This window comes from Centroberyx gerrardi, chromosome 13 (assembly GCF_048128805.1).
Source record: "Centroberyx gerrardi isolate f3 chromosome 13, fCenGer3.hap1.cur.20231027, whole genome shotgun sequence".
NCBI classification, from domain to species: domain Eukaryota; kingdom Metazoa; phylum Chordata; class Actinopteri; order Beryciformes; family Berycidae; genus Centroberyx; species Centroberyx gerrardi.
In genome coordinates, this window is record NC_136009.1 from 9,385,966 (window position 1) to 9,412,787 (window position 26,822).

The 26,822-nt window shown below is 42.2% G+C and overlaps 3 protein-coding genes across 3 annotated transcripts; 2 read left to right on the forward strand and 1 right to left on the reverse strand.

Annotated features, from left to right (window-relative positions):
• Positions 1 to 435: 435 nt before the first annotated feature.
• yme1l1b (YME1-like 1b) lies at positions 436 to 17,328 on the forward strand. The gene is made up of 18 exons (XM_071918610.2): positions 436 to 597; positions 1,287 to 1,421; positions 1,631 to 1,814; positions 2,175 to 2,273; positions 2,625 to 2,734; positions 3,939 to 4,089; positions 9,349 to 9,432; positions 9,799 to 9,972; positions 10,190 to 10,342; positions 10,566 to 10,698; positions 11,173 to 11,235; positions 11,489 to 11,601; positions 11,932 to 12,087; positions 12,383 to 12,534; positions 13,287 to 13,413; positions 13,621 to 13,694; positions 13,830 to 13,916; positions 14,231 to 17,328. The coding sequence occupies exons 1-18, from the start codon at positions 511 to 513 to the stop codon at positions 14,372 to 14,374; spliced, it is 2,226 nt and encodes a 741-aa protein (XP_071774711.1). The 5' UTR covers positions 436 to 510; the 3' UTR covers positions 14,375 to 17,328.
• A 355-nt stretch (positions 17,329 to 17,683) lies between these two features.
• On the reverse strand, positions 17,684 to 20,806 carry ptchd3b (patched domain containing 3b). The gene is made up of 4 exons (XM_071918646.2): positions 20,087 to 20,806; positions 19,878 to 19,999; positions 19,550 to 19,695; positions 17,684 to 19,206 (listed from the first exon to the last, which is right to left on the reverse strand). The coding sequence occupies exons 1-4, from the start codon at positions 20,804 to 20,806 to the stop codon at positions 17,684 to 17,686; spliced, it is 2,511 nt and encodes an 836-aa protein (XP_071774747.2).
• Positions 20,807 to 22,320: 1,514 nt separating this feature from the next.
• LOC139926776 (ras-related protein Rab-18-B-like) lies at positions 22,321 to 26,481 on the forward strand. The gene is made up of 7 exons (XM_071918588.2): positions 22,321 to 22,501; positions 22,914 to 22,969; positions 23,092 to 23,153; positions 23,403 to 23,475; positions 23,952 to 24,070; positions 24,454 to 24,520; positions 25,293 to 26,481. The coding sequence occupies exons 1-7, from the start codon at positions 22,434 to 22,436 to the stop codon at positions 25,463 to 25,465; spliced, it is 618 nt and encodes a 205-aa protein (XP_071774689.1). The 5' UTR covers positions 22,321 to 22,433; the 3' UTR covers positions 25,466 to 26,481.
• Positions 26,482 to 26,822: the final 341 nt, after the last annotated feature.

Consider the following 26,822-nt stretch of genomic DNA (forward strand, 5'->3'; position numbering starts at 1 on the left):
TTACTTAATTAACCTGTAATTTTGCTTTTCTAAAAACATCCAAGTGTTCTTGTTTGAAGGTGGTGTTCGGTTTGCCTAATGGCTACTGTCTTTTATCTGTGTGTAGACCTGCCACTCCTGATATTTGCAGGCTGTCCAGGGACGAAAACATATTGTATTCTCGTTTATATCTGCTTAAGAAATATCAAACATGAACAGAGAAATAGCTCAAAAGGTGTGCTCTTGCTTCTGCATTCAGAGATAATATCACATCCAGCTCTTTTAGACATGTTAAACTATTCGAGCCAATTTATTACTATCGTAAATTAGTTAGAAAAATAAAATATATATGAATCAATAAAAGGCAAAATGAGAAATGAAACTTGCTTTGATTTCGATCATGTAAACGTCATATCCGGCTGGTCTTGGCAACCACTTCCTTTCCAGTTAGCCAGAAGCCGCTCACTGTCAGCTGCGACTCCACATATTGAACGATAAAGTGGGGGAAACAAGGACGTTGGTGGGACATTGATGTACATTGGTGTACATAGGCTACCAGCAGTCTTGTGCCCGTGGAAATTAAAAATGTTTTCCTTGTCAATGACAGTCCAGCCACAGGTGAGGAACAAAGTGACGGTGTTGTTGTTGTTTTGGTCAAACGCCGCTCAGTCGAGCCAGCTAGCTAGCTAACCTTAGCCTGTTTGCTAGCTACTCTTATCCACTGCTCTTGACCTGACGTTGCGATGTGATGATTCGAGACACATTTACAGTTGTGTCAGCGGACAGTTGTATTATGTCAGTGTGGCTGTCTATTTTGCTGGACTGAGATAACTATTGTGCGGCCTGTTGAGAGGCTAGTTTGCTGTTGAATTTCAGTACGCCGTTAGCTGCCGGATAGGAAACTGCGTCAGTAAGCAACTTGTTTGGCTGCTGATCGATTGCATCTTTGTTCTAAACATCACTTGAAAGCAACAGTGTAACTAGCTTTTCCATCCATGATTAATATCTGTGGCTACTTTTGTAGTTAGAACTGCAGAGCTTGAAGCTTGACATTCATTATGTAACTATTTACACTAGCTAGCCGGTGTGCATTACCTGTGACTTTTCAACATAACATTGGCAATCAAGTCAATACAGAGGAGTCAAGAGAGAGGGAAACAATTTATCTTGTCCTCCACTTTTGAAAAACAGTTGATATGTATATATAGGCTAGTTAATAGATACAGACTCATATGGTCAGTCTGTGTGTTATAGTCATTATCTTATAATGCTGGAAATGCTTCACTTGAGTACACATGTGATTACAGGTGACTGTCCCCCTGAGCCACCTCATCAACGTCCTCCACTCTCTGAAGAGCTCAGTGGGAAGCAGCAGCAGTGCCACCAGCAAATCAAGCAAACACAAGGAGCATGTCTCAGAGTCAGACCTCCACGGCACAGAGGTACACACTATATACACACTAGTATGAGATAACATGCAATCACTGTCCCATCAGAGAGGGTGTGATGGAACACCTGATCACTTTCACTCTCCCAAACTCTATTCTCGTGTTCTAAAAGGATGTACCAGAATAATTTTGTGGAGAGTATAACACACATATCTGATACACATAGCTCCTATTTACAATTAATTTGTGTGTGTGCGTTTTAGCCTATGTGGAGCCTGCGGGAGCTTGGCTTGTCAGACCTCGGAGTGCAACAGGTGGATGAGCTGGTGAACAATGTATTGCCTCAACTCAACCAACAGGGGGCGCTGCTCCCATCCAACACCAGCAGCCAGACGACCTGGAGGACCTCCCACCGCTCCACACACTCTTTCTTCTACAACAAGCACGGTAAGACTGTGTGTCTTTGTAATGAACAGTGTAGCCTCCCATCTATACCATATCCCACTTAATCCTGGAATACTTCGGGTTTCTTTTCAAGCTTGGTATGATTGGTGTTTACATCTGTACTGGTGCGTTGTTATGTCATCATTGACTGCTGGGTTCCTATTGGTCACTCACCATGATAGGAGTTGTAACCAGCCACACTACATAATTCTGGCACAACATTTCTGGCATTGCCAGAACTTTAGTGGAGCCTCAGCCTCCTGAGGATCATTCATAATCAAAGAATTTATATGTATATATTATATCCCTTTCATTGTGTCTGCCAGACTATGTGTAATAAATAATAATTTTCCTCTCTCCCAGGGTTCTCAGGTGGCCTCATGCCCGTGATTCCCCCTGTTTTTTGCAGGCAGAGCCCCTCACCTCTTCAGTCTGTCTGCACAGAGCTCCAACAATGGCCAGGTAACTATGAATTAGAAGCATAAGTAATTAATTACTTAATTACTGATCTGAAGCTTTGCAAGCTTTCATTTATTGCTATTAATACACTAGATTCTGTTTTTATGTTATTTCAACATAACAGACTAACAATACCACAGAGAGGATGTCAAGTGTTAATTTTCAATATCATGCGTTTTGTCTTTGTTTTCCCATTGTATTTAAGTCTTAGCATTAAACAGAGTACTGCTTTTAAACAGTGTTTTGCTAATCCAGAAAAATCATCTGCTGTAGCAAAAAAAATGTTTGTTGGATTTGAATATGTATTTGCATGTTATGTACTGTCAACATTCTTGACTTACTGTGTATCTCAAGTGTGGGTCCAGAGTAGAGGGTTCAAAACTCTGAGGAACAAAACAAGACGACTGCAGTCAGGCTTCGACCGCCCCCTGGAATCTGATGGCTTTACACCGTCTTTTATGAAGGTAAAACTTAATACTTAGCAGTGTTCACAGATTGAATAACACAGCTGGATGACTGAAAGTCACAATCCTTGCAATTTGCAGCAAAAGCAAAGTTATATTGTTTTGTTTTTTTATTTACCTGACAAAAATAACAATACAACACAAAACACACAAAACTGCAACATGTAGAGACATCAGAAAAGAGAAGAAAAATACTGTAAACATAAGTGTAAAACAAAGTATATTAACTAGACAGAATGGAGATCACAGCCCAGTTATGAAGAAAAAAGGTAGAGATAGTCTAACTGATATACGCAAATGCAGGTATAGTCATATATGCATCGTCATATAAGCATTCTCCTTGTAGGTAATATCTTATAAAACATTTTCAACTGAAAACCCCATAAATAGGTGGAAAAGGATGTGCTATAAAAGGAGTTAAAGATTCTAAACCAAGGAAGTGGCATATCAAATACATTTTCCCAGTATGATTGAAAATGGTATGGAATGGAAATAATGCTTTCAGATCTCAGAGCAAAGTGATACACATCATGATTGATTTTACAATTCACCAGCCAAGTGAGTAATTTCTAATGCAAGGGCGGCAAACATTTACATTTTCTTGTGTTTTCATGAGGAACGATCTCCAAGATAATGGAACAGCAGACACTAGCTGCATGTAGGAGAGTCTTGTACATAAATCCCCATATTTTTTAATAAAACTATCAAACACATAAACATCGCCATTGACATCTATGATATAATTGACAAAATAAATATGCTTCTCAATAAATAATGGCCAGGAAAGAGGCTTGTTATTTATGCAAATGCTTTCTTTAAACCATAACAACTGCTGCAGAAACTCTGTTGAATGTTTTGGTGGGAGAAACTGAAAATTAAGCCATGAAGTAAATTAATTTTGAAAAAATTTGGAAATATTAGATAGAAATGAGAATATATGCTAGGTAGAGACAACAGGTAATAAGTGAATTGTGGAACAATCAGAGAATTAATTAATGTAACTGTATTGTTAACATTTTTGGCAGATAAAGGATACAGTAAGTGAGTAAGTAAGCATCGCCTTGCCTAAATTTCCCAGCACCAACATTTTGACATGACTGAGAGTCCTGGGGATTGAAATACTCTCAAGGTTAAAGGTGTGGTTAAAGTGCAGGAGTGCGCAGGCTTTATGAACACTGCAAACTAAACTTGCCTTGTGCCGCAGGGTTTCCTGACACGCGACAAGGGGATGGAGGTGGAAACTCTAGACAGGCTGCTGAAGAACAAGAACATACCTGATGGACAGCAGGATGCATTCAAGAGCGGCTTCGCTGAGGGTTTCCTGAAAGCACAAGCCCTGACACAACGCACACAAGGCACGTGTTTACACCCACATGCTCACAACCAATCACTATTCATTCATCTACATTCTGTTTGCATATGTTACTTTAATAGTACATATTTAAGTATATATAAGTATCTAATACCTAGTACTTTTGTACATAATCTTTGAGCCACTTATGACGTTGATGTACTTCCATACTTCCACACCTCTCCCTCCTGGTTCCCTGGTGGAGATCTAATTGGTCATCCCAAATAGAATGACCTTCCCACTCTAGTCAGAACATCAGAGACTCTCCTCATCTTCTCTTGTAGGCAAAAATCTCATCTCTCAGGAACTACCTCATGTCCCTCTGTGCTGGATTGGGAAATGTTTAGTTGTTCTTGGAGCCATTATTTAGGTAACTTTAGTTAGTTAAATGTACCTATGGTATGGAGATTGATTTGTATCTTAAGCAGAGAAAAGAAGTCCTGGCTTTGTCTTTCCGAGTTTTTATTAAAGCAAATACACTATACAAATCTCACACTCTCCCGTTATTGAGAAACTAATGAATTTCCCAGTTTCGGGTTGAGTCTTAGAGTGACATTCTCCCTTAAAAGAGAGTAGGTACGGTAAACAGTACCTTTCAATTGTCTCTCTGTCAGCAGCCCTTTCAGAAGAGCTGTCTGTTGCAGTTTCTTTCTTCCCCCTAGGGTGTCCTGAAAGACTAATTCACTGGTAGAGGCTTGCTATGCCTAGGCCCCACTTACAAAACCCTGTATTAGCCTCACCCGTCCCTAAGGCCCTTTGTTTGGTGTGGGCGGGAGTCCCTTCTCCTTCAGGTCACTAACACAACCTTAGCTCCCATAGGCCTAGAAGCTGGAAAAGGGATATTCCCTGAGTTCCCCCAAGAGAGAGGGCTAGTAGTTTTACTTTGCTAGATTTATGACCTATCCTTGTATCTAGACTTTATTTTAGCCAACCAAGTTTAAAGTACAGGCCACTCTGGCGAGAGCAAACTATCACCCCTGAAAAAGTGTCTGTAGGCTTACCTTCCTTGGTCCCCGGCTCAGAGAAAAAGGAAAAAAGGAAGAAAAGTGCAGTCTTGGCGTTGTCTTTCCGAGTCTTTATTAAAAACAAAGTATTCTACACAACTATCCCTTTCAGAGGGTTTAGCAGTCTAACAAAAGTGCTGTGTAAGACACAATCTGCAGCAAGCAAGCTGGATATACAGTATATAGCAACTCTTGGGGGTGTCTCCCCCTTTAATCATACATCTTTTGTCATATATCAGCCACATGACTACAGTCAAAGGCGGTTCTCCATTTCTTATTATTTCTTTGTCACTTGTTCTTGAGTTATAGTAAGCTTTGTTATTCTCTGCCATATGATCTTTAACTCCAGGCGGTACATATCTTAATCATTTCTCTGTACATTTCAGTTTCTGCAAGCGAAGCAAAAGGCATAATACATAGTAGAGCCCTGCGTGGGACTCTTTTCTTAATCCCGCTCCCGCTGGATTTCTGACCATTGCCGCCCGCTCCCGCAATGTGTGTGTTATTGACCGCCCGCTCCCGCCCGCAGCAAAGTTAAAACCGCCCGCTCCCGCGAGATTTGCGGCGGGTCCCGCGGGTCCCAATCCCAATGCAGCCCTCTAGTCCCACCTGTCGGTAATAACATAGCGAAATTACGTTCTAGTGACAACTGACAACTGAGAAACTTGCTTTGCTTTGCTTTGGTATTGTAATGACCTGCTTTGATTTTCTTTTCAACTGCATTTGTTGACTCCGTCTACATCCTTCTGGTTAAATCCCGGGACCCGCAGTTTATTTTTTGACCGTCTGCTCCCGCCCGCAGCAACGTTATCTCCGCCATATGATCTTAATTATAGGCGGTTCCTGTCATAAAGCAATTCTTATTACATGTGATAGGGGCAGGTTTGGTTATTAGCAATCAATAACTAATAATCGTAGAATTATTAATATTCATAAAATTATTGACGGGAGTCAATATTAACGGGGCACCACCCTGGAATCAGGGACCAATAACCGAACCTTTAATATAGTCTCAAAATGGCTGTTCACCCCCGAATGACAGTGTTTAAGTACCACTGTACATTTATGAGTGAACAGTGAAGGGTGAATTCGTACACAGACCCTCACAACCAGCCGTTATTACAACACATATGCACAAGGAATCATAGACAACTTCTCTTTAAAAGTATAACAGAGTTTATTTAACTTTAGCAATATCAATCAATAATCAATAACACTGCAGTTAATCAACAATTATTACACAACTATAGGTCTAAACTAGCAAGCATAAAGGCACAAACAGCATATGGCACGTATGGATGTATGTGTGTGTGTGTGTGTGTGTGTGTGTGTGTGTGTGTGGGAGAGAGAGAGATGAGAGAGGGAGAGAGAGAGAGGGCAAGATGGCGGACGTGACCACGTGAGTGGGACGTCTCGCGAGAGTTCAAAATGGCAGCCGTGACCCCGCAGTTTGAACAAAGGGGCTTTGGAACCAAGATGGGGTTGGAGTTAGGCAGCTAAACCAACACCATCTAATTCTTAGGTAGCAATGAATGTGTAATGAGATGTGGGTGTGTGTATGTGTGGGTTAGTAAGAGAGAGAGAGGGAGAATAGGGGGGAGCACTCAGGATAAACCTAGAGATTCTACTAGAGACACAACAATAGCCTTTTACCACACAGGAACTCGGGGTACGACTTGGAAGTGGTACACCGGGTTACTGGTCTTTGAACTGGTAAAATGCAGTATATTGGCTCTCTGCGGTGGCTATTAACACAGATGCAAGCTCAGCGGCATGCAATTGAACACAATCAGCTTTACGTTAACACAATCAAATCAAGCAGCAAGCATAATGATTGAGGTATCTTCACACAGCATAATATGGACGCGACGGTCCGATGCGCTTCCCAATAAACACAATTATAGCTTCTGATCAGTCAAGTAGTCTCTGCCCAGAACCAAAGCCTCTTACTTGGGAAATCACTCTCGAGTGATTGATGTGTGTTTCAGTCTGTCTTATCGATCCGGTGGGGCTCTCCCAGGCGGGTCGGCGGAACCGTTATCTCTCCTTGCACGGAGCAACGGTCAGCTGGCTTTCCTCCTAGGCAGCGAAGGATGTCAGCCAGGAGTCGACTTCATTGAAGAAACGTATCCTTACGTCGTCTTCTTGGAGGGAAGGAGTGTCCTTAGCTGTATTCTTTTCCAGTCCACTTCTGCAGGTCTGCTACACGCACCGGTTACTCATACAGTGCGTGTAAGGAGTTAGAATGCCGGGTACACAAACAACTAGTCTAATCCTTCTGGATCCAACAGTGTTACAGCTAACACTAAACAGTCTGGGCTCGTCCAGCGAGTTGAGGACTGCGCCTCGGCTAAACAAAAGAACAGTTCGAACGTTTTCAAGTACCACCTTGTTAGCAACGTAGTCGCAAGGAAGGGGCCTGCAATTTAGGTGACTCGTCCAATGAGAGACCGGAGTTTGGATTCAAACCAGTTCACACCTAGGTGTGAACTTCAAGGCCTGTTGGATTCGTCCGAGTCTCATCCAATGAGAGACTGGAGTTTAGATTCAAACCAGTTCACACCTAAGTGTGAATTCCAGGGCCTGCTGGAATCTATTGTTTGAGGCTTTTAGGTTTCCAGGTAGGCCGCAGATTTAGGCTTTTAGTTTTACAAGTAGGCCTTTCCTTTGTTTAACCACATGGCCTGGCCCAACATATTTTCAGTTACAGCAAGCGAAGCACAGTGCATGATTTAATATGGTTACATGTATGTCACATTCCACAGGCCATACAGAGCACAGCTTAATAAGGTTACATACATTTCACAGGCCATACAGTGCACAGTTTAATATGGTTACATACATTTCATAATCCATTAATAACCGTTTCTTGTTAACCCCCAGTCCTGCTTTTCCCAAGGCACGTTATATTCTAGTGGATGGGTCCACAACCCCTCGCGCCACCCACACTGTGGGCTTAACAGTACACAGATTTATGATCTCCTGACCATATTGGACTTATTATTGACACATGGGTAATTTCTATTTACAATGTTTTGTATCGTGTCTCTTCAGTTTCACACTGTAGCTCAGTAAACATCCGAAACGACTTAAGGTCTCCTGTGGATTTTTTGAGTCAAGTGTTTAACTTGCTGGATAGCTAGATATCAGTTACATCTAGTGAGACCAGTACAGTGAAAAGAGAGCACCACAAGAGGCTGAAGACAGGAGAGCCACCTTGTGGAACTGCAAGAGCAAGCTTCTACGACAGTTCATACCGATGCACACCTGCATCCCAAAATGGCATCAAGTCAACAGGAAGCTGCCTCACAGCTTGAAGATGCACAATCCATCAGTGCTCAGTCATATAGCTCATCCTCTAGGACAAGATCAAGTATGGCCGCTGTTAGAGCCAGAGCCAAGGCCAAAGCCGCTCAAGCCAGAGCTGCCTATGCCAAGAGAGAGATAGAGTTAAAAGTCGAAGCCGCCTGGCTTCAAGTCACATTACAAGCATTGCAGGAGGAAAAAGAAATGGATGCTGCTCTCGCAGAGAGTGAATCATTTCTCCCACTCCCAGACGCCAACCAACCAGGTGCCTCACTCTGTACTTCTCTGTAGCTTCTCCAACATTGGAAGCAAGAACACAAAATCAACAGCAATCTACAATTCACCATCAACCTACTCATCAGCAAATCAGGCTTCCATAGTCTCCTAATTGTTTCGATCATGTCACCGCCCCCACCACTTCTGACCTAACCAAGTATTTTGCACGCTGTCAGCTGGTGACCACTGGATTAACTGCCTTTGATGACAGACCTGAAAAATATTGGGCCTGGAAGTCCTCTTTCCAAGGTGCCATTGCAGGCCAAGACCTCAGTGCTGCAGAAGAGCTCGACCTCCCTTGTGAATCATATCACCTCTCTCGTATCTTCCCACTCGCTCTAACTTGCTCTTATCTTGAAGTTAAAAAAATAAATTTCTTTCTCCCTCTCCCTTTAGCTTTTATTCCCTTTGCTGGCACTTCTCTTTCTTAAATGGTTGTTCCAGAGTCACATTTTCAGGGCACTATATCTTTGAAGCCTTGCACTCCTTACTATCGGTTGCTTGTAATGTTGTCCATTAAACACTGAAAATGTAAATGTACCTGACTATTGTATTACATGTTGTAATAGCCATCATGACACCCTATATAACCTGTAATCTCTTCATTCAGTGTTGATTCAGTATTGATATATTGCTTTCCATATAATCCAATTTGTTATGTTTATCCCATTGTTCAGACTCTCTGAGGAGGACTCGTCTGATCCTGCTGGTGCTGCTGCTCGTCGGGCTCTACGGCATCTCCAAGACCCCCTTCCTATCGGGTAAAGGCTCCTTTTCCCCTCTAACACTGCTTTGTTTGATTCCATGTTACAGATGAGTTCACTTGCAATATGTTAATATATTTCCTCCTGGCAATGAGTAGAGCTCAGCTTTTGTCTGGTAAACTAATCCCTGTGAATTTAACATTTATTGACTGTTAATAGAATAAAGAACCAAGCTTGTTATGGCTTGACCATCTTAAGTTTATTGCAGAGAACGAATACATTCCTAACTTTCACTAATTATCACAGCACTAATAGTTGCAATTGTATGCTGTCCTTCAATAACCCAGCAGTGCGTGTGTGTGTGAGTTCATTAACCATGCCATGCGGTGTGATTTCGAACTTTAATCTAACCATTCTGGACAGTGCGATTCCGAACCACATCAGGCCTGGACTCGGCAGTAGACCCTGTCCAGATGAAAAACGTGACGTTCGAGCACGTCAAAGGGGTGGAGGAGGCCAAGAACGAGCTGCAGGAAGTGGTGGAGTTCCTCAGGAACCCCCAGAAGTTCACTGCCCTGGGAGGAAAGCTGCCCAAGGGTAGGGCTGTCTCTCTTAACACATTTTACACTAGATGAATAACAGAAATGCTTCACTTATGTCTGTTTTTCTATGCATTGGAGGAATGATCATTGACGATTAATCATATTTTTGTTAGCTTATATACAGTAGCTAACAGTTGTCTGTACCTCTGTGTTAACGGCTCTGTTGTTCTGCTGTCAGTTTTCCTCATCCCTCTCTCCTTCCCTCTCTTTAGGCATCCTACTGGTTGGCCCCCCTGGGACTGGTAAGACCCTGCTGGCCAGAGCGGTGGCAGGAGAGGCAGACGTACCATTCTACTACGCCTCCGGGTCAGAGTTCGACGAGATGTTTGTTGGAGTGGGAGCCAGCCGCATCAGGAACCTATTCAGTGAGTGTTTTTTTTTTTTCTTTCTCTAAGGTTATTTTTTTCCTTACGCTTCATCTATAAAAGCAGTTGGAGTCTGCTTTACTTTTCCTCACACTTCATGAAAAAGAGGGAAGTGGATAAAATATGAGTGATTGTAACGGACAGGAGATAACATTCAACCCTAGCTTCTCCAGAATGTTGTGTTACTCCAACACTTGGCTTTGCCTCGTTGCTTTCTCTCCAGGAGAGGCCAAAGCCAACGCTCCCTGTGTGATCTTCATTGACGAGCTGGACAGCGTGGGTGGGAAGAGGATTGAGTCTCCCATGCACCCGTACTCCAGGCAGACTATCAACCAACTGCTTGCTGAGATGGACGGGTATGTCTCTAAAAATATCAGATGCATTTGTACAGATTAGGCATTTAGCCGATGCTCTCATCCAGACCAACTTGCAATGAGTGAGGAGGTAGTGGATCAGTTTCGAGACGGGCGGCTGTTGCTGGGATTTAACCAGTGACCTTCCGGTTAGAGGAAGGTCAGACAGTGTTGTGTAAACACTAGAATAAAGGAAGTACTGCATTCTAGCTCAGACTGTGAAATGTTAGAGAATAAAAATGTGCTGAACATGCTCTTTGGTGTGGAGATAGAACATACTAGAAAGAGGAAAATCCAGGGAACTCTAGGGCAGGCAAACCAGGGTTCTAAAGCTTTTATTTACTTGTTATCTTGTTAATTCACAGAATGAAGCATACTGCTACTGTTGTTGATCCATTAGTTGGAAATCAAGATGATAACTATTGCATTGCAGCAATATATTCTGTTCACTTACTTGTGCATTATGATTACTTGTAGGTTTAAACCAAATGAAGGTGTGATCATCATTGGGGCAACCAACTTCCCAGAGGCTTTGGATAAGTATGTTTAACTTTCACAGTATCTCTTGCTATTGCTAGGGGAAATGTCAGAGTTTACAGTACCCATTTACAAATGTCAAGGTTTACAACCTTCAAAGTTTGTCATTACAGAGAATGGACTGCAGCACCAAGGCTGTGTATAATAGAGTCCGTCAGAGCTGTATGCACATAAACAAAACCAGTATAGCTAGTAACCATTTTTCCTGCTCATTTTTATGTATTTTACTAACCAGCTGAACTACCCTTCTCTCTAGTGCCCTGATCCGTCCAGGACGTTTTGACATGCAGGTGACTGTCCCCAAACCAGACGTGAAGGGACGCACAGAGATCCTCAACTGGTACCTCAAGAAAATTAAAGTAGATCCAGGTGCGAGATCAGCCTCAATTAATCCTAGATTTGGCAACAATATGAATTATTTTGACAATATATTATTGCACATGGTGTATGAGTGTTTGTGACACGATGAGTCAGGACCCAGAATTGTCTGTAAGCCTGGTTCTGATGGGTCCCAATTTAACAATAGTACTAGTATCTTTTAATAAGCTTGGGTCCTAGGCTGAAAAGTTGAAGAATCCTTGCTATGTGGAGTAAGAACCTAGTTCCAGTTATTTAACCTTCTCTTATATTTGTGCCCATAAGGCTAGTGCCACACCCTAGTTACATGGTTTCTTTGTGTACTGTCTGTTATCCCTACAGATATTGAGGCCAATATCATTGCCCGGGGCACAGTTGGCTTCTCTGGTGCTGACCTGGAAAACCTGGTGAACCAGGCTGCCCTGAAGGCGGCGGTGGACGGCAAAGACATGGTCACCTTGAAGGAACTGGAGTTCGCTAAAGACAAGATTCTCATGGGTGAGCAGTGGGGAAATTTAGCAAGTGGGTTAAAGAATACCGTCACTTACTTGTTTGCCTTTCATTGTCATAATGTGCTCTGTCCCACACTTGCTTGTTTTCTCACTCTTGAGGACTTTCTTTGTCTCTACCAACCACTATCCTCCTTGTCTGTCTGTTTACTTCTCTCTCATGGACAAAGCTTGTCAGGAAGCAGTAATAGTCTTCTCTTTTCTTCTTTCTCTCACCCTTGCCCCTTCCCTCCTCTTTCTCGACCCATCCGTTTTATTCACTCCCTCTTCTCTTTCCATCAAAGGCCCAGAGAGGAGGAGTGTGGAAATAGACAAGAAGAACAAGCTTATCACAGCGTACCACGAATCAGGTCATGCCATTGTAGCCTACTACACCAAAGACGCCATGCCTATCAACAAGGCCACCATCATGCCCAGGGGACCCAGTCTGGGACATGTAAGCAAACCTAGAGCAAGTTTACTGAATGGTTGAGCTCTAGTTACACCCCTTTCACAGCAGAGTGGTGATTCTGGAAATACGTGGGTCGATTGTCCGTGTGAAAGTTTTGACCTGGGGAAGATAAACCCACAAAACGAAGCAATGTTGTCTGTCATGTTGAATACAGAATGCAATCACGTTTTTATGATTTTACAATTTTAATGACGTTATAAGGTTGTTATAAGTGACAATTAAGAAGTAGACTTGCATGCCCAGATCTTTCCCCTGGTCTGGTACGAATGATACTTACATGGGACATTCCCACGTACAAAGCTTAATTGTTTCTAACATGAATAGACCCTAATCAGCATACCATAGTATTCCCAGGTTGTGTGTGAAAGGGGTATTAGTTTTAATATTTTTTAACTTCTATTACAGTATCTCCATCAGAAAGTAACATTGTCACTTTGAATACAGCTTGTATCAAAGCCCACAAAGTCACATTTGTCAGGTTAATAATAACCTCATTCATATCAATACAGTATGCATTTGCTATTTTTAACATATTTAGATGAATGTGACCATTTTCTATGACTGTATTCCTCCCTTCCCATCTCCCTGCTCCTACTCTGCCCTCCCTCTCACTTTCTTTCTTATAACACATATACATCCACCTCTCCTGTCATCTGTTCTCCACCACCTTTACCTCAAACCTTCCATCCACACCCCTCTCCTCCCTTTTCATTTTTCTCCTCCCCCTTTCCTGCCAGGTGTCCATGCTTCCAGAGAATGATCGCTGGAGTGAGACTCGCTCTCAGCTGCTGGCCCAGATGGACGTCAGTATGGGTGGCCGCGTCGCTGAGGAGATCATATTCGGCAACGAGTACATCACAACCGGTGAGACAGCGGAGCTTTCCGGGCAAAATTATAGGCCCCAGAGTTCCTTAGGGAGCCAGTGATTCATACCTTGTGTGTTAATTGAGAGGCCAGAATTAAGTAAAGTCTTCATTGTCCCACGAGAAAGCAGTTGGAGGCTTTTATAAAGACAACATCCACTTACAGAAGACAATGCTTAACGAATGCATGTCCTTTCTGATTCTCCAGGAGCGTCCAGTGACTTTGACAGCGCCACCAAGATCGCTAAGATGATGGTGACCAGATTTGGCATGTGTGAAAAGGTAAGTCGACTTGTAGGGGACTTAAAAAAAACAAAGGAAGGGTTTGAAATGTGCATAGTATTTGTATAACATATGTATTATACTCACCATTTTTGCTAGAATTTTACATATATTTATGTATCCTCCCTGTCTCAGTTGGGTGTGATGACATACATCGACATGACCAAGCAGAGCCCAGAAACACAAGCTGCTGTGGAGCATGAAGTCAGGATGTTATTGAAGGTTGGTTGAGGATCGTGTACCTCATCTTATTAACTCACAAACCTGTACTGATAAACTAACCTGTAAGCACTCCCCTGTTTATGTATTTTTATTGTGAAGTCTCCACATACAGTATATTGGCTTACATAGTAAAAAAAAAAAAAAAGCATATACATCGATAACAATTGTTTTAGATTGTACTCTTTGTCGTGTGACTTGAACTTGTGAGACCTTTACAGGAAGACTGAACATGCAAACTGACCCAAAGAAACAACTCACTCAGCTCCTGCATTAAAGATGTTTGTCCCAACTAATGTGTGCCTTGCTGTCCGCAGGACTCTTACGAGCGGGCCAAGGCGCTCCTGAAGTCTCACGCCAAAGAGCACAAGAACCTGGCGGACGCTCTGCTGATGTACGAGACGCTGGACGCCAAGGAGATCCAACTGGTCCTGGAGGGCAAGACCCTGGAGACCAGATGAAACCAGCCAGGCCAGCGACAATCAGAGGTCAAAGGGGAAGGGGGTCAGATTTTGAGAGCTCAGGGTTTACGGAAGGAGGGGTGGACTCAAATCATATACAGTGCTGGGACTGGTTGTGATTGGGGTCAGAGGTCAGGGTTTCAGAGCTCACGGCCTGCATTCACAAAGTATCTTGCTGAGTGCTCATCTGGGACTATGACATCTGTTTGTGCAGTTTATACGGTTATTATCGTGTAATCTGATCAGTATTCCTAGATAAGTGGTCTTATTATGAGATACTTTGTGAAAACTACCCTGTGTTCAGAGTTAAGGAGATGTATACTGGGACGGGTGGGGCAGGGTGCATGCACAGTAATGAAACATTAATGTCCCTGCTATTGCTGGGGGCTCAAACGGGTCCTTGACTCAAACAGGTCCTAGAATGTTGAAGAATCCATTATTGAAACCTACTATGCCTAGCAATAAAAATAGTCCTAGGAAGTAAAAACAAATAGACCCCCTCAATGTCAGTGTTAGAACTCTTTCATGTAATAAGACAGGAGTCTGGTGGATTGGGGTGAGTCGTCTGCCGTGTTTGGACTGGTTAACCTTTCAACCATCTTGTAACTGATGTTACAGCTTCTTTCCCCTATCCAACTTCAGACTGTTGAAAGCAAAGAATGACCTTTGACAATCTGAATACATGGGTCCGCTATGTGTGAAGGAGGGTAACGCGTAATGTAAAGTATGTTGCTCAGGTCGCTTTAACGGGTGGTGGGAGGGAATCATTAGTCATGAATGTAAATATGCACCTCAAACTTAAATAAGGCATCTGGATAGGATTCTCTTTTAAATGTTAAATATATGTGTGCAAATGCACAAATGAGTTGAAATTTGGTCAAATTCATGCTCATGTTGTCTCATGTTGTCAATAGGAAACACCAAGCAGCACATACTGTCCTAAAGTCATTCAACCCAAAGAGCTGCTGTGTAATTAGGACAACTGGCATTTGATTAAGTCTCAGCTCTCATATTTTTTCACTTGTCTTCCAGCATTTGTGTTTATGTCATATTGTTTGTCCAGCATATCTCCAAGTTACTCACAACAGACATATAGGTAGGATAGGCTATGCTCTCTACTTTGGCCATTGATGTGTTTCCCAAGGTGGCACTCTGTCATGAAGGGCGGCTACACATCACTACATTTGTCTCTCCGTTTGATACGGTTATCCCAGTCTGAGATGCTTTAATTGTGTCTGTTATGGCTAAATGGATGAAACACCAACATTCGTCTATCCCGTTGACCCCTCCTTCATATTCCCAAGTTTGTCTGAGCCGTGTTGCTTATTTCTAAAGGTGGCCTTTTTGGGAATGTAAGTGTAAATGTGTCCTTTGAAATAGGAACTGTATAAAGTTGAGCTACAGCGTCTCTCAGCACTTTTGGTAAGTGTGTGAATTGAAAATGCACTTGCGCACTCTTTATGTAATGTATTTCAATGCTGTGTACAGATGGAATGAAACATGCTGCTCAGCCTCAAAAAGGATGCTTTAGGTCACCATGCAACAAATGTAGGCAAAGTTAATACAGTGACAGAGCATTGGAATCTTGAGGCTTTTGAGGTTGTAACTAGGGATGCACTGATCAGGTTTCCTCGGGCCGAACAGTGTGATTGGCCAATCAACGATGTGATCGGCAAATGAATTGATACATTTTACCAACCCTCCTATTAAAAACGGCACATTTTGAAAGTGCACAGCAAGCAGAAATAATAATTCCAATCTAGTGTTGTGTTTAACAGATTGTTCTTATGGCTTACAACTTAGTGTGTGTTTGATGACTGAGGTGCTTACTCACCTATTGCCACAGGTAGCCATGAGATCTGCTTTCTGTCCAATATATTAAACTGGTTCTAATCTGTGATCATAGTGTTGAAATTCCAAACACAACATCAGAAATGAACTGTCAATGTCAGATGGATGACATGCCTACCCTACTAACGTTTTACTGACTGCTGCAAATTGGCTCATACTTTTTACTGCATACGTTGAACCGCTTTCCTTATACGGCAATTGAAGGCAGTTGAAACGGTGACCTTTAACCTATTTAAAACGTTTATCGGCCAGTTATAATCGGTGGTCAATTGATCGGTGCACCCGTAATTGTAATGCAACTCATCATTCCATTGATCTGAGCTAGGCTTCTGAAAAGCACTGATATCGTTTTCGCTTCATTGCAAATCAGTGGATCAAAGATTCTCTTAGTTCTTACATTGTTTTGACTAACGCCAGACCGGTTTTGTCAGGGTTGCTGTCCATTGCTGTCTCTTTTGTCATTACTTCAGCATAGAGGGGGATTTGCCACCCACATCTAGCTCTCCACAGCCTTTTGTTTTCCACACAAACCTATGCTGGAGGCAAGTTGCCATAAATGTACAGTATTTACTGGCCAGGCATTAGGGAAGGTATCAAAAGAACATGCAGCTTGAGCTTCAACAACAGTCCATGAAGTCTAATTGTAATGTGACATCCTTTATTCTAAATGTGACATTTTTTCAACACAGAATGTGAGTAGAATTTTGCAAAGTCATCAAATGTTATGTCTTACTATTTTAAGTACAGCAGTGATGATGTTTGTAAGCCATATTTTGGCATTTGAGAACACTGATTTCTTTGAAGGTAAAGCTCTTCTCAAAAGAGCTTATGACCAGCATAAGTTATGTATACTATGTAGTGTTATCAGTTTCTGGTTTCTTTGCCTCAGTCAGATACTTAAGTCTTTTTGTTTATTGGCCTTTTACCCATGTTTAGCTGTATATACGATTGGGGTTTAATGGGAACATTGTATATAGATGTATAGTAACGCTTTTATGCTGTGTAAACATTGAATGGCTCTCTGCTGACAAGGTCTCTCAACAATGCAATGGCAAAGGTGAATGAACGTTTGTGCAGCTGAAATAAATAAAAAGAAACCTAAACAAAAACTTGGGGTTTGTTGAAGTGTGTGTGTGTGTGTATGGGGGTCAAGGGAGGGAGGGGGGGTATTTTAATTTGATTGTTACAAGATTGTACACGGTGACATTGTGTATCCCTTTATTACAAATGCAGAAATGGTAATAGGTTTACACTTCTGGTGCATCAAAACAGGTTAGATTTTGACTCTGAATATCTGTCAAAGAAAAATAACATGTTAGAAAGACATGTAACTAAATTAAAGAAAAGTAAATGTTTTTTCTATTGCATTTTAACACTTTCATACACACAAAAACAAAAGCAAGCAGAAACAGCACCAGTTTTGATATCAAAGCTTTAAAAATTTTATCCAGTCTACATTTAACACCACTTCCCACATGCCCCAAACAGTGTCAGAAACACTGGAATAAACACTAAGCCGTGGAACAGCCCGAATGCAATCACCAGAAACATGATTTTGAAGAATGTCCTAAAGATGCAACTCCCTGACATGGAGAGCACCACCACTCCTAAAATGGTGGACGCAGCCCCTTGCAGTATCGGATAGCCCAAGTGGGCCACGGCATCCGTAGCTTTCTCATTCGCGGCGCTCTTGGGGCTGGAGACGAAAGAGTAAGAGATGTGGGCTGAGAAATCTACGGAGAAACCAATACAGATGACCAGGTTGATCATGGAGATGGAATCCAAGCTCACGCCCCACAGAGCCATGAATCCCGCCACGCCAACAATGACTGAACAAATTGCAAAGGCCACCCATAGGGAACAGAGGGGATCGGGTATCAGGATGAGCGAGACGACTAACATCACGACCGCAGCCACCAGAACGGTTTGAACGGTGATGTCCATAATGATGGTGTACTGGTCAAAGTAGATGAAAGCAGGGTGGTACACCAGAAGCTCGATCGGACATTGCTCTGCTGTTTTCCTAAGGCCGAGCAACATGTCCTTCATCGTGGTTTTGTTGAGTGTCTGAATGAAAAAGCGAGAGGCCCGGATCTCATTGTCTGCAGTCAAGTTGATGTCTTGTCTGAACATGGAGTTGAGTTCTAGGAAATGGGGCAGGTGGCTTTGGAAAGCCTGTTGGGAGCTTATATTGAGATTAGTGGCATTTGCATACTGTTGAAAGGAAAGGAACCAAGCAAATGTGCTATTAACATAGGTCAGGTTTTCAAAGTTTGAAATGCATGAACGAAGAGTCTTTTGCTCACCCTCGCTCCAGTATGGGAAGGCAGCCTGCTTCACAGCCACCATCACATTACAGCTATATTCAGGGAAGTGTTGCCTTTGGTTGTTGTAGTAATTGATGATGTAGGAATCATCCAAAGCCAGGTTCCTGATATCAAGTCCCTCCTTTAAGGTAGAACACCCATAGACACTGACAGCCAGATACCCAGCATAGATGACGAATACGCATACTTTAATCCATTTTTGGGTCAGAAATGGGCCGTAGAACTTCTCAAAGAATCGGCTCACGGGTTGAATTTCCTCCTTTTCAGTGACTCGATCGTAGCTCCCGCCAACGCAGCAGATACTGAAGGCTTTTGATTTGCCCGATGGTGGGTCCTCTGGGATCTTGGCACAGGTGAACCAGTGCTTGTTCCCCGCTTCCCTCTGTCCGTTCAGAGCCATACAAGCGCCCAGGAAAGTGATGTTGTACAAATAGCAGAAACCGACAGAGATTCCGGCGTAGAGACAGAAGGACCGGACCGAGCCAAAGGGAGAGCTGTAGCCCAGGAAGAGAGCCAGAGCGTCGGTCAGGGTGGTGATGGAGATGGAGACGGCGGCGTCCCTGTAGGTATCAGCCAGCCGGTCGGGAACGCTGTCCAGAACACGGGTCCTCTGCCAGCAGGAGATCATGATGAACATGTCGTCAATTCCGATACCTTCAATATGAAAAAACACGGTTACCAAGAACATGACTTCTGACCCATACCTTTGGTGTGTGAAATAAAAGGAAAGGGAAAATTGATCATGAACATTGTGTCAGTTGATGATGCAAGATTTCGAAACACGCACTTGGACTAAGAAGTTGTAAGATGTTGGAAAATGGAAACATGAAAATATAAATCCAAACAGGAAGGATTATCCTGTTTCAAATTCATCCAATGAATGTCAAATTTGCCATTTGTCGGGGCCAATGGAAGACATTTTGTTCTCTTGAGTACTTTCTTACTTTGAGTCAATTTAAACGGTGTATGGTGAAGCTGGACGTTCAACAGAACCTACCCAGTATCATGAAAGGACAGGAGGCGACTGTCATGACGAAAGGCTGGCCCAGTAACAACAACATGCCAAAACCAGTCAGGACTGCTAGACCTGTGGAGAGCACCCCACAGGATGCCACCCACACCTTACTCCGCACATTATCCAACCTATAGAAGTTAGAGATTAAAAAGTGCCATTCAGTTCCACAACAAAACATTTTTGTTTTCAATGGTGGATTTTAATTTTGTAAACTCACAAACTTGAATTGCCTATTGTACCTGCTAAAACAATCCAGAATTTACAATATGATTTCATAATCAATGGTAGGCATATCAAATGTTTTACCAACCTCCAACATGATATAATTGAAAATGTGATGGCAATGGCGTAGGTGATGGAGAAAAGATGGATGATAGAAGCTGGAGATTTCTCAAATTCCCACTGCATTGACATGGAGGTGGAGTATGACACCTAGAAAGATTATGAAACACTTAACAGATACCACATATTGAAAAAAGCAGATTATTTAAAACATGCGAACGTGTTGTTTCAATTTACCTTAATGAAAGTTGTTGATTCATTTGAGACCAGTTTCATAAAGCCTTCCAACCAAAGGTCTGTTTTTGTCTTGTTATCCTCTCGTAAATAATAGTGGATTTGTATGGCTTTAGCACTTTCAACAACTGAGTTCTCCTTGTTGACTTTGACACTCCCCAGACTGACATGCAAGGGAATATTCCCAAAATCAGAATAATACCATGGAAATGTCAAATTTACAAGGTCTATATTGCTGGCATTGTACCCAATGATGTCTAGAATGTCATTAGAGGAGCAAGTCCCAATCACTGTAGCACAAACATCCACATATTCAAATGATTCATCGTCAAAACACATAACCATGCTCCTAACTTTAAGATCCAAGTCTAGGATCTCCTGAAGTGATTCCACTGTCAGAACATTTCTCTCACTTGTGGCTATGAACGTTGCATAAGTCCCATCTGTGCTCAGCCTCAAGCTCGAAAACATTGAATCATTTCCTGGGAAAGTTTCTTGGATATATTTTCTCTCCAACTTGGCGTGTCCGTCCACAGGTGTGAACTGCTCTTCGATGTTATTGGACATCCCGTCCTTCAGAACATAAAATCCGCTCCCCAGGCCTGCCGAGAGGATAAGAGGAGCAATGAAGAACAACCAGGGGTGAGATCCAACAAAGTGGCCTATCATCTCAAAACAGATGCGTAGGGGCTTCTCTATGCAATCTGTGTGCCATTTCGCCATAGCTGTGGAAACTCAATTTTACTTACTGAAACCTAATTTGTAGCTGAAATTTAGTACAGAGACCACTGTGGAGAATGTATACTTTCTATACTAGAGCTTGCTGCTCCCTGCCTTGAAGATTTCAGACTAACAGTAGAGAGAGCTGTAACCTCACCCATCTGCATTTGTTGTGCTGTTGACTCTGTGTGTGTGTGTGTGTGTGTGTGTGTGCAGTGAGATGTTTTACAACCCCTTCATTAGGAGCTATTTGCATAATATCGGGGTATAGGCCCTCTCTGTAATGGTCAGAAGTAGATGGAGGGCTGAGGACTGGCCCTATCAAAGAGCCTATTGCCTAAGTGTATGGCTCACCAGTTCTGCCTCAATACTTATCACTGCCGCTGGTTTCCTCTAGCTTAACCCCCAAATCCCCAGTGATTCCTTTTCATGGTTGAAGGGCCTTTAAAGACCAGTGCAGTGTTTCAGTAAAACCGCAGAACAAAGGAGTGCTGTGTTGTACAATGTGCATCTTTGTTGAGACCCTACAATTAAAAGATTAAGTTCTCTACCTGTCACTTGACAATCATTTTCTTGGGTAGACATCCCTCTAGCCACTCGACATCTGCTTAAGAAGAATAAACTGGCCAACTAATAGCAAAAGCACAATGTGCATTTATTTCAAATATCTGTGCAAACCCCAAACATACAGACACATTTTTCATAAATTACTAAGATACTCAAAAAGTGATGGACAAGCTAGGTTAACAGACACGTGATGATGGAAAATGAACACCAGCCTATGTTACATGATTACATAACAAAATTCAAAATTAAAGTCACTGACCAATACAATGTTTGTTTTATTGTACTGGTGGGTTAAGATAAGATAACACAGTTCCCCTATGGGACTGCCCATGTTTTTAAGTCTGGCTGTCCCACCACTGAGGGTGAGGAGAGCTGTCTCTGATATCAGGTATGGGACTGATCAGTCATTATCATGTTTTGTCTACACGCACTTCTTGATCATATTCTCTCAGTCACACATCTTAATGAAATCATAGCACGCATGTCCCAAGAAGGCTGAGGAGGGATGCAGTGGTCATTATTCTGAACCTGGCAGAGTAAAGTTTTCATGGAAAACCTGAAAGATATTGACATGAATTTACCTTGCATACTTTTTTATAATAAATAAATACATAAATAAATAAACAAATAGACAAATAAACAAATAAATACATCATTTAATAAGGTGTTTATTTTTAGCACTGAATGGATGTATAACATTCACTCATAATTCCACTTGCTGGTGTCCAACCCCCATGACTCGCAGTCTTTTGCACTTTTTCTGGACACCATGCAATGATTCCACTACTTCATGGTAAACATCTGAGCCTGCAAACTTGGAAAGCATCATCATTTACCCATGATACAACAGTGACTCCTTGATGTAAAACTTGATACATATAACTGACATGAAATACATTTTTATTGGTTGCAAGCCGCCGTGACGTCACGTTTTGCAGTTTGAGCGGAAGTTGCATGAGCAGCAGGCTACCTGGAGCCGCTAGCTGTCTGCTGTCCTCATAACAAGTGAGATTTCTCGCAGAAAGCGTCGTTAAGAGAAAAGCAAACTACCTCCCACGGGAATATGGATGAAGACGTGCTGACAACTCTGAAATTGTTGATAATCGGCGAAAGCGGAGTCGGGAAGTCCAGGTTCGTCGCTGTCGGCAGCTAGCTAAGCTAGCTAGCCTGTTGTGAATGTTGACATTCTGCTTGTTATGTAATTCCTCACAGTTCAGCAGCTGTTGCTAGCTCATGTTACTGCTGCGGCCCTTGTTCTGCGAATTGAGGCCAGCTATTGTCAGCTTTTCCAAATAAATTAGGTCATGTTAGCTCACTTAATTATTAGTTAACGTTGCATAGTAGCTGATATTATTATTTCACTGGTAATTTGTTTGCTGATAAGCTAAGGCATATGTGTTGGTTAGTCAATAACACATTTCTATTGTAATCCTGTGATCCTCCTGTAAGTTACAGAGTAAAAGAAAAGATAGAGCCGCTAGTAAAGACACCCTATTGTCTGTCCCTCTCATTTCCATTTTATCTTTCTCTTTCTCCCCTACAGTCTCCTCCTGAGGTTCACGGAGGATACCTTTGATCCAGAGCAGACAGCGACAATAGGTTACACACACACACACACACACACACACACACACACACAATTCTGGAAACTGATAACTTTTCTTTATGCTAAACTGTCTCCCTCCCTCCCTCCTGCTCTTTCTCATGGTCGACCAATGCAGGTGTGGACTTCAAAGTAAAGACAGTTGCTATAGATGGAAACAGTGCAAAGCTTGCCATATGGGTAAGTCATGTGTCCTTATGGTGTTATCTACTGTATATCTGTGCTGTCATGAAAAACATGGTGAAGTACGAGGTTTCTCCATAAGATGGCGACGTTACATAGTGAGTTAGTAAGCAGAAAAGGCAGAGCCAGACTGGAAGGAAGTGGGAAAAGGCCTTCCTTCCACGGGGCACAAAGTGTACATGTTGGCCATAAAATGCAACCTGTAGCTTGTGTTGATAGTGAGCGTTTGTGTCTTTGTTCATGCAGGACACAGCTGGACAGGAAAGGTTCCGCACCCTGACGCCCAGCTACTACCGCGGTGCACAGGGAGTCATACTTGGTGAGCAGTGGTGCTTAATGCAGTGTTATGAAGCCGTATGATTTTCATTTGTGATTGAAAAGATGTAGTTTAAACTAGGAATCATATCCCCTCTCCTCTACTCACATTCATCGCTCTCAAAAGATGCCTTCTCTCTCTCTCTCTTATTTGATCTCTTTTCCTAGCACTTCTCTCTTACATGATCCCTCCAGGGTCACAGTAATATTATCAGGGCGCTGTGGCTCTGTCTCTGCACCCCTTGCTATTGGTTGCTTGTAATTTTGGTGAGCAAGCAGTTGAAGCTTGTTGTATTGTACAGTCACTGTAAGCTGTTCTGGATGAGAGCATCGGCTAAATGCCAAAATTGTAAATCAATAATCGCAGTGTTATTTCCTACAGCTTCCTGATTGAATCTGTATGGGTAAAGGAAAGTTATTACCATACAGACATTAAATATTCCCTCTTCCTCATGCTCTCTTCCCCTGTGTTTTTGGCAGTGTATGACGTCACAAAACGGGACACTTTCACAAAGCTGGAAAACTGGCTGAATGAACTGGAGACCTACACTACACGCAACGACATTGTAAAAATGCTGGTCGGGAACAAAATCGATATGGTGAGTCTGTGTAGCTTCTGCCAATTTGATATATACAAGATTACATCGTAAATGTAAGTTACAGATTTTACTTCTCCATCTTTCTGTCTCTTTGACAGATCTTTGATAGCTGTTAATTCATATTCAGGCTATGCAGTATAAAGGCTCACAGATGATTAACTGATTCTGGACTAATTGTGAGCTTTGGCTATAGCAATCCCACTCATGTTTACTAATCTTAAACTACTAATTTTTAATTACTCAAAAAGCATCCACGGGCAGCATCATAACATTTTACTCTGTTTTCACTTGTACATTTTATTAAAACATGTTCTCCCTTAGAATGTGTATTCCGCATACAGGTGTAGGAATGGAGGAGCTTACATAGTCTGTTTTGTTTTCAGGACAACCGTGAAGTGGACAGAAACGAGGGCCTGAAATTTGCAAGGAAACACTCTATGCTTTTTATTGGTATGTATTATTGTCTCAGTAATATCAAACCTGGTCATTTAAAATAATAATATCTCATAGAACCATAATACTAAACCTCATTTTCAGCATAGCACTGACCTTGAAAGTCAGAGAGCTGTAATTGTGTAGCTGGAACAAGTCGAGACGTCACTTAGCAAGTCGTGCATTTAGAGATTGTTGCTTTGTTTATAGTGCTTTGGCATTTTTTGAATCTCCGCTGTCAGCGTCGCACTGAAAGATGCAGCCACTCCAGAAGAACTGCATTATGATTAAAATCTAGCAGTCTTTCATTTATCAAATCCATGTCTGCACGTGTTTCTGATTCCCAGCTCCAATCTGCCCCTCTCTGGGAAATTAGGTTAACATTTCTGTAGAGTTTCCATTTTAGAATGGCTAAATTAAGGGGTTTTGAAAAGGGCTGGGCACGAAGATGTCATGGATTTTAATCCGTTATGTGGATGTCTTGTTTCCACTGGATGTCTCCTGCTTATTAGATGAAGTCATTTCATACCTTTTATGTCATATTTGTCAACACATGCCCATTTTTTAAATCTCTATCATAAGGGTTATGACAAAAAAAGATCACCAAAAATGAGATGTTTTCTCTGTATTGGAATTTGAGTATTTAGAGTTGAGTTGTAGTTTGAGTTTTTTAGAGTGCACTTTGTAACCCTTCGGGAAGTGCTCTACCCACATGGTGTGTTACTGAGTTCTGCTGTCTTTTTACTGATCGCTAATGAATATAAATAACCTTCCTGTTTCCTTTGTCCAGAGGCCAGTGCTAAGACCAAGGATGGTGTCCAGTGTGCCTTCGAGGAGCTGGTGGAGAAGATCCTCCAGACTCCGGGGCTTTGGGAGAGCGACAACCCGGGTCAGAAGGTCCACCTGGGGGAGCAGCAGCAGCGTGGCGGCGGGGCCTGCGGAGGGTACTGCTCCATACCCTAAAACTGGACCAAACGAAAATGCACCAACCCAATAAGAATGACCACGGACCAGAAACGGAGAAGCAAAGAGAGAGAGAGAGATCGGATGAGTACTGTGTTAGAAGAGTTCATTGTTGGAATAGTTCGGTCGGTCGGAGGGACTTTGCTGTTTGCACACTTCCTATTCAACCATCATCTGTTACGTGTCACGGTTCATTATTTTGTGTTCAAAACATGAACGAAACGATCATGTAAAAATAATCTCTCGTCAAAGGAAAAAGGAAGTACGTTGTTTTAAATTAACTTAACCATGCCAAGTATATATGATGTAAGTACACGTCTGTTTTGAATTTATCGTATGGGCAACATTGATTCTGTTGTACATTAAGGCATCAGGTTAATATATAGTGGCTATAACATACACCAATTTGTAGGTCACAGTACATGGCTTGTCAAGTTTGATCTGAAATGATTAAGTATAATCAAGATGGCAGCCTTCCCAACCTTTCCCTCCAGGAAAAAAAAAAGCTAGTTTACTGCTTTTGCTTTGTGAGCTGTAAATGTCTACATTCTATATACTACAAAGTTTTTCTGGTAAGTTGAAGTATTAAATGTTCTACTTGACACATAGTTCTGCAGGCCTTATTAAGTACATGCCACATCACTACAGCTGGGGGAGAAGAGGGAAGAGACTGGTGATGTAGGGTGTGTGATAGCCTCCATACAACACTGTGAACACTCCATCTCTCCACCCCAGTTACTGACACCAGTTTATCCTCACTGTTAACCCACTTATTGTTTATTTGATAGTATTGAGTCTATAGATGCTTTAAAATTGATGGATTTCCTGTATTTTCTCCTCATTACATGGAAAACATGCAATACACTGCTTCTTTGCAAAATGCTGTCTTATATAGCATTGCCTGCAACCCAGCTTGTTTGTCTTGACTCTGCATGTCCGGACCATAATTTCCCCAGTCGCAAGTGTGAGGTTTACAGTGCTGAGAGCTTTTGCAATAAATTATGCCTTTTTACTCACTGGAGCTCTCTGTGTCCTTTGCCTATCTGCTATGGCAAGAAAGCAATTCATTATCAACTCGATGGGACAAAGTGGGCAGGTGGTCCTGTAAGCGTTTGTTCATTCCTTCCTTTTTATTTTGCTGTCTGTGTGGTGTAGCGGTCCATGCAATGACATACCGAAGACATTTCTCACACATTGTAATGAGGAATTCCCTGTGGCACTTTTTCAGAAATGTCATTGTCAAGACCTTCGCTCCCTCCATCGAGGAGCATTACACCTGCAATATACTATGGGTTTGTTGCGTGGTTGCTGTTTGTTTGAATTCCATTGTGTTTGTCCCAAAAAAATCCATTTTCTT